This window comes from Cyclopterus lumpus, chromosome 6 (assembly GCF_009769545.1).
Source record: "Cyclopterus lumpus isolate fCycLum1 chromosome 6, fCycLum1.pri, whole genome shotgun sequence".
Lineage (NCBI taxonomy): Eukaryota > Metazoa > Chordata > Actinopteri > Perciformes > Cyclopteridae > Cyclopterus > Cyclopterus lumpus.
Window position 1 is genome coordinate 4,418,190 of NC_046971.1, and position 7,893 is coordinate 4,426,082.

The window sequence follows — 7,893 nt, forward strand, 5'->3', positions numbered from 1 at the left end:
CACACGGTGTTATGAATGAAGGGGCCACAAGGAGTGCGTCACTGTGCAGTGCACGTCCCTCCCCAGCAGATGGCCCCGCCTGCGAGTGCTTCGCTGGGAGGGTGGTGCTGCTGGTGGTGGTGGTGGGGGGGGGGGGGGGGGGGGGGGGGGAGTGGGTGTGGGGGTTATTGATTTGGCATTTTGAGATATAGCGTGCAATGTAACATTTTTGGAAAGCTTCTTAAAATATTTATTGCTGGTGATGATTCTCCACGGACACCGGCCTCCCATTTAATTAATGACATCGATGCAAATTGGGGATCGCAAATGGTTCCAAAAAATGACCAGAAGGATTTTGTGAATGGAGCACTTAAGTGACTGAGGAATGACGTCAGGGCAAAGCCCACATCCCCTTGTTAGCGAGCCGGGTACCGAGGGGAGGCGTCCCATTGGCTCGCCATTGGCATCAGAGCCACGCGATTGGCTGCCGGCGGATAATTAAACACCTACACGGTCAATGCACAAATCCAAGTGGTGGGATATATAGGCTGCTGCGTTGGCGCTGCATGCAACAGAATCAAGAGTTGTTCTGCAAGTTGAGAGAAAGTCAACTTATTTGTGTTTTGCACAGAGATACATAGAGATATATATTCATTTATTTTTTTGGGCCGGGGTGATTATCACTGAAGGTAAGTGTTGACTTTTTTAAATGTTTCATGGCCGATGTGTTGGGACTACAGATGTACCTGGAGAAGCTGTTTGCCTGTGTGTGGATGGGGGAAGGGGGAAGGGGGAGACGGCCTCGGACGCCACTAAGTGTTTAAAGACCGCGGTGATGTGATGGTGTTGGTAATAGGATTGGGAGTGCGGCCCACTGCAGGAGGGGGGGGGGGGGGGGGGGGGGGGGGGTCACCGGCTGCACCCGCCACCCATCTGTCAAAGGGGGTCCAGTCCAGTCCGCTACTTGAAGGCCGGAGACCAGAACGAGGGGGAGAGAAAGACAGAAAGAGAGGGGCGAGTGACAGAGGGATAGGAAAGAGATGGACAGGAGGCACAAGAGTGTGTGTGTGTGTCTGAGAGAGAGAGAGTGTGTGTCTGAGAGAGAGAGAGAGTGTGTGTGTGTGTGGGCTGGAAGCTCATTACACTAATGCACTGGTCCCGTAGGGAGTTGGCAAGCTTGGAGTCCCCCCCCCCCCCCCCCCTCCCTCTCTTCCCTTTTCACCCCTCCTCTTCCAGCACTAGCAAGTGCTACATGCCCCTGCACAGACTAGAACCCCCCTCCCTTCTAAACACACACACCAACACACACACACACTCCCACCCACAGGCATGTCACCACTCGAGGACCTGCAGCGTACGACAGGAGAGAACTACCTGTTCTGAGCTCTTGGATGCTTTGGAGGAACATAAAAGAAGAGTAGGCTGGGTTAAGGGGGTGAGGGGGGGGGGGGTGACTCACATTTAAAGGGGTGTTGTGTGGAAGTTAAAGCGATGGATGTGCGGAAGGAGACCACGGCTGAGATAAGTGACAGAGCTTGAGGAAGTCCTTTTGTCTCGGTCAACGGGGACACCAAAGGACCAGCAGGTGTACCTCCTTCTAGACGTCTTTGTCGATTCCTTCGGGTGACCCGAGAACCTCGTTTCTGTGGCGGCGTGAGAATGTGAACGGCAGCGAGGGAGCTGATGGTTAATGGGGGTCGGGGGTTGTCTTTCTTGCGGCGCAGGGGGACCATGGTGATGCTGAAGATCTCCGCTTTCCTCGTCGCCTACGCGCTGGTCATTTGCCAGATGTACTGCTCACAAGCCGCCCCCGCCAGGTGAGACATGTTTTTGACACTCCCCTGCTGACACGGCAGCAGCTTGACATGTGTGGGACTTTCCAAATTGTTAGAATCACAAGCAACCGGTGGGGAGGAGAAGGAGGGGTCCGAAAACCTTTAAAACAATAAATGGGAGAATGTATTTTGATAGTTTTTGGGCTTTAATATTTTTTGAAAGAAATATATTCGCAGTACTTACTGGAAAAAATGTGAAGAGATTGAAAGATGGATTGATGCCAAGAGGTGCACACACACACACACACACACACACACATTCGGATAAAATACAGATGGTGAGTAATAATGTGCGTACGCGCTCATTTTTTTAAAATATGCTCATTCTTGTTTTCTTTGAATAATTTAGGACGGTGTGCGTTTTGAGCACTTTGCATGAGCAAGATTAATAAGCAGAGCCTCCAGTTGAGAGGTTTTAGGTTTAAAGTATGTCTTTAACAACACACTTTTAAAAGAAAAATGTAAATCACATGAATTGCAATTTTCTAATCCTCGTATGAAATTGTGCAACTCTTAAGTGTTTAATTGTGAAAAGTGAAATGAGACGGGGGTAAAAAGGTTTGAGATAAATGTGTATAAATGTGTATATATTTAATATATTTACATGAGACCCCACTCAAGCCACTCCCCACATTGTTCCATCGATTTAGTAATAAATCTAAAGCCGGCCCCTTTCTCTGGGATGGGGCACTTTCCGTAGATTGGTTCCCGGTGTTGGCCGGGGGCCCTCGGACTCAGACGTCATCCCTCTCAGAGTGGGTGACGTCCCAGCCAACACCCCCCCCCCCCCCCCCCTGACCCTTCTTATGCAGCCAGCCACTCCAGCACCAACCTACCCCGCCCTAACCCCCCCACCCACACGCACACACACACACACACACACACACACACACACACACTCCTTTTAAACTGCAGGTGATAATTCCAGCGAATGATTTAATGCCTCATCTCAATATGCCCCCCCCCTCCTTCCTTCTCCTCAGACCGGTCTTACAGTCCATGTCGGACCGAGTCACGCTCACGGACTACGAGGCGCGAAGGTTACTCAACGCCATCGTCAAGGAGTTCGTGCAGATGACGGCGGAGGAGCTGGAGCAGCAGGCGACCGAAGGAAACAGGTACGCAGACGACACTCTGGTCCGTCGTTTAAACATTTATATTTCCTCCTCCTCCAAGCAGAATCAGCTAATGACACGATTTGCCAGAATGGAGAGTTAAACAGGGAAAATATATAAAAAGCTGTGTATCACATAAAATTCTGGTTTCACTGTAACACCACTGCAGATGCGTCTGTGTTTAGCGCCCCAATTGGGCCCAGTGGAGGTGTGGAGTGGAGGTATGTGCTCCCCGAGCTCACCAGTAGAAGGAAAGGAAAAACAACCCTTCAAAAAAAATAGAAATCCCCATTCTCTGTCTTGACCCCTCCCCCCCCCCCCGCGCTCCCCCCCCCCCCCCCCCCCCCCGCATGAACGAGTTTGATTTTGACGAGTATTTCCGGGCCTGCCCGCCGGGCATGTGAACCTAACCGCGCCTAACGGAACGGATCGAGTGTGCACGATGTCAATTAAGTGGAGTTGCATGACAGTGGGAAGCCACTGGTTTGTTCTGTGGGTGTATAAAGATATGAGAGGGGAGGGGGGGGGTTTGAAGCATGAGGGGATGGATGACAGGTTCTTTGAATGGGGTGGGGGGGAGCATGATGCTGTAGGGGAAGTGGTGGATGCCTTTTATTTGTACTTTCTTACGCCTGCGACGGCATGACGAGGGGAACATGCACGTGGAAAGAGAAAAAGAGAAAGACGGAGGTGAGGAAAGTGTTGTGTTGCCCGCATGTTTCTTTTCGCCAATGCCCATGAGCCTGTTTTTCTCTCTGCATGTGTTTCTTGTGTGTGTCCCCCCCCCCCACCCCCCCCCCCCCCCCCCCCCTCTCTCCTCTCCTTCCCCCCCCCCCCCGACAGCATGGACAGGCCTCTAACCAAGCGGTGCTCCAACCTCAGCACCTGCGTGCTGGGCAAACTGTCTCAGGAGCTGCACAAGCTGCAGACGTTCCCCCGCACGAACGTGGGAGCCGGAACGCCCGGCAGGAAGCGCAGTGCGCCCGAGAGCGACAGCTATGCAAGCTACGGCGAGACGTTTGACAGCATCTGAGCCGCTCCTCTTCTACCTTTACTGCATCTCCTCCTCTTCCTCCTCTTCCTCATCCCCCAGTCTCTTCCTTATTGTTTTTTTTTTTTTTTTTTGGATTGGCCAGTGCATGTTGATTCGACCTGCTTGATTGACACGAGAAGAATATGACCTCTTAAGGGCAAACAAAGCCTTTTGTTTTTTGGTTATTATCTCTTCCCTGCTTGTTCTTTTTTTTTTTTTTGGGCAGAGAATGATTCGTCCCAAAATAATGTTCAGACAATCGAGACTTAAGTTTGTGTGATTCAGAAGCCGGTTCAGACATCCATCTCTGTGTACTGTGCGTTAAAAGAGTCACTTGATGGCATTTCAAAGCCCCTGAAACGTAAAAAAAAAAAAAAAAAACACATTAATAAACGATGCACTCGTTGCGACACCATGTTTCTTGTTCAATAAACGTATTTTTCTACCAGGAAGGCTGAGCACATTTCATTCTTAGGGGCTACTACATTTGCAAATGTGCATGTTTAAAAAAAAAAAAAAAAGAAAAAAGGATTTTATAGCACCCTTGAAATGACCTCTGAAGCTATCGTCGAAGTCAAAAAAGGTAAGAATGATGTCAAACGTAAGAAAATATGCGATTAACCCTCGCATATTTTTTTAAAAATGTACGTCCTGTTTTTTTTTCCCTTCTGTGCAGTGAAGTTAACATTTATAAAAACATTTGTGTGCAGAACTGTCAGGGTGGTATGGATGGATCTCGGCGTTTAACCCCTCGTTTTTGCTCTCCTGAAGCAGCGTTACAGCACAGAAGCGAGCCTGCAACACGGCGACCTGCGTGACTCACCGCCTGGCGGACTTCCTGAGCCGGTCGGGGGGGATGGGCAACAGCAACTTCGTCCCCACCAACGTCGGCGCCAAGGCCTTCGGCAGGCGGAGGAGAAGCTTCCAGATGTGAGCACCTTCAGGGACACACGGTGAATAAGAGCTTCTGATTTCTACCTTTTTGCCTGCATGAAAAAGCGACGCAAATATAAAAGTGAAAGTTGAATTATTCAAATTCAGGCAGTAACACATAAATGGACTTTTGACAATTTATGTATTTTATCGCAAATGGATTTAAATAATTTTGGACTCAGCATGTAATTATTTGTAAATGGACTATTGATGTTTTGTCAGTTTAAAAAAAAAAAAAAAAGCTTTAAATTTACATTTAATTTCTCTTTTTTTCTTCTTCTTCTATCTTTTCAGACACCAGGAAAAAAAACCCTGAGAACAAAAAAAAAAAAAAAATGAACAAAAAACAAAATCAAGCAGAGAATAAACACTGAACTGGCCCTTTACCCACACTCCCTCACGTCCTTTACGGGGGAGAACAAAAAAAAGAAAAAGAAATTTAAAAAAAAGGACTTCTCGTCCCACCATTTCCATCCTGTTAGTGAAACCTTTTGCTTTTGGCAAAAATAAGAGAAGAAAAAAAAAAAAAAAAGAAAAAAAATAGCACTTTAGTTTATGTACATGAACAAATGAATTCCTGAAGAGGAAAAAAAAAACATCCTAATGGTTCCTCTTTTTTATACATGAGTATCATTGTAAAATAAAATGAAAGCTGCAGTGGTCATCACCTTTATTTCTTTCCCACCTTTCACCTCGTTAGAGCACATTTCATCTTACGCCCCCCCCCTTGAGATCCATACCCCCCTCCCCCAGGGTATCCTGTTTATTTTTTCTCCTGTGTGCCAGAGGGACGCCATTAAAGATCAGCCTACCCAAGGCCCCCCCCCCCCCCCCCCCCCCCCCCCCCCCCCCCCCCCCCCCCCCCCCCCCCCCAACAACGTCTGTCGTCTTGTGCCTTGACGTAAAACAATTTACATGAACACGATTGTACAGTTCTGTTTCGAGACGATGACGATGACGAAGAGCGAGGACGGAGGCCGGAGGAGGAGGAGAACGAAGACAGATTAATATTGTAAAACAATATTGTGAAAAAAAAAAATAATAATAATTTCAGCAAGATTAAAATGTATTTTAGATACACTCGGGTTTGGGGTACTTGTGTTGTTCTTCAAAGCTTTGTTTTTAAAAAGAGGTTGAAGGATGATAAACTTCTGGAATATTGATTAACAATGTCCATAAATCATATGGCATTTTGTGAACCTCACCTAAATAATACATTTATTTTGTCAGACCATTTTTTTCTCATCAACAGAAACACACAAAAACAAAACAAAAACAAACAAATCCAATCCTAGTCTGGGTCACTTTGTATGCAGCTGCCGGTGTCAACACATCACCTTCATTGGGGAGTGTTTTCTGACCGACACCACATGTTGAGATACGTGATGATACGATACAATAAACTGCATGGGTCATTGCTTGAAAAGCTGCAGTCAGCCTTGTTCTTCTCGAGCTCCAGTGGAGGCAAATCATTATAATCAGAATCGGTGCACACAGACCTTTAAGATGGGGAATTAAAGAAGAAAGAAATATATTCTGCGAGAGAGAGAGAGAGAGAGAGAGAGATGTCCTTGTGGCATCAGTGCAGAGAAATCAACATTTTGGGAGGGGGGGGGGCTTCTCTTGTTTTTTACAGCAGCACTCCAACAGGGGGCGCCATAAAGAATCTCTGGAGCTCTGGGGAGTCTCGCAGGTCTGCAAAAAAACATCCTAAAAAAGAGAAACAGGTCGCGAACAGTGACACGCGATAAACTCTCGGCCGACCGCATCAGCAGGTTAGGGATTAAAATGTTGTTTATTTGCACCAAAAGGGCTGAAAAACAATGACCTGTTGAACCCTCATCATGTCAACCGGTACGATTAATGAGAAATGTTTTAATTTCCTTTAAGAAAGTGACACACACACACACACAAACACGTCTTTCCACTTCTTCTCCCAGTTGAGGATGGAGCGCCACAGATGTGACTTAATTCTAAAAGGCAGAGAGGCCCTGTAGTTACCTTGAGACGTACTTTAAGAAGTCCATAATCACAATACCAGAGCTGGCTTCTGTCATGTGGAATGAACTGCCTCCTGCAATTAAGGAGGCGCAGAACCCACGAGCCTGGACGAAAGAGACATTTAAGGACATTTAAATGAACGCTGAAATCTGCATTCTTTTAATATAAAAAAAATGGAAAATATATACATATACGTCATATATTATTAGTGGATCTGTAAGTGGGATGTTGTGCTGGGAGGTCACGTGTGGATGGATGAACAACCAGAGGATGGAAAGTATTCTTGTATTTTTACTAACTTATTATAACATTTTGACAAATAAAACTAAATAAAAAATATCCCGCTGCTACTGAAGCACACAATACCACGTAGGAACAACATACAAATCATGGTTTTCAGCTTATTTTTCCATTTCTCTTTTGGTGGGTTACTTACTGAGCGATATATGTACTTTCGGAGACTTTGAGTACAGAACATGAACGTGATGAGGTATTTAGAAAATGAATTTCACATAAATCATTCAAATTGCACAAACAATGTTCATATTATTCTTGATTAATGACCGTCCTTTTTTTATTTTTATTTGTGGTTTCCTTTCGTGCATTTTTCACAATACAAAAGCGTAATTACAGCTTGACGCCGCGTGTTGTGCCAACAACAACATCACCGTCTGTAGATGAGGTGAGGCAGCTTAAAAAGTACTTAACGAGAAGGATAAATAGGATAAATAAAAGGCAGTTTTCTTTTTGGATGACAAAGTTCGTAAATTGAGTGCATAACGAGCTCATTCAATAAGGGTGAAATTGGGAAAACGGGATGCAGTCGATCCTATTGGGGTTTGCACGGATGAATGCCGAGTGGGCACCGGAGCAAATGAGACGGCGTTTAGTTTTTTTTCAGATGAAACGCACCATCAACACCGCCATCCAATGATCGGGGGTAGAAAGCCGAAGTGTTCAACCCGGATGGGCTTGTTGATTCACAGATGAGAAGAAA

General features: G+C 46.2%; 1 protein-coding gene across 6 annotated transcripts; it reads left to right on the top strand.

Moving 5' to 3' along the window:
* Positions 1-552: 552 nt before the first annotated feature.
* LOC117731852 (calcitonin-1-like) lies at positions 553-4,896 on the top strand. Of its 6 annotated transcripts, none has more exons than XM_034534369.1 (4): positions 553-668; positions 1,704-1,796; positions 2,798-2,932; positions 3,773-4,414. In XM_034534369.1, exons 2-4 carry the CDS (start codon positions 1,711-1,713, stop codon positions 3,960-3,962), a joined length of 411 nt encoding a protein of 136 aa, XP_034390260.1. In that variant the 5' UTR covers positions 553-668; positions 1,704-1,710; the 3' UTR covers positions 3,963-4,414. The 6 variants fall into 6 exon arrangements, with proteins under 6 accessions (XP_034390260.1, XP_034390257.1, XP_034390261.1 ...); XM_034534366.1 differs by lacking the exon at positions 553-668 and adding an exon at positions 1,278-1,396; XM_034534370.1 differs by lacking the exon at positions 553-668 and adding an exon at positions 1,350-1,414.
* Positions 4,897-7,893: the final 2,997 nt, after the last annotated feature.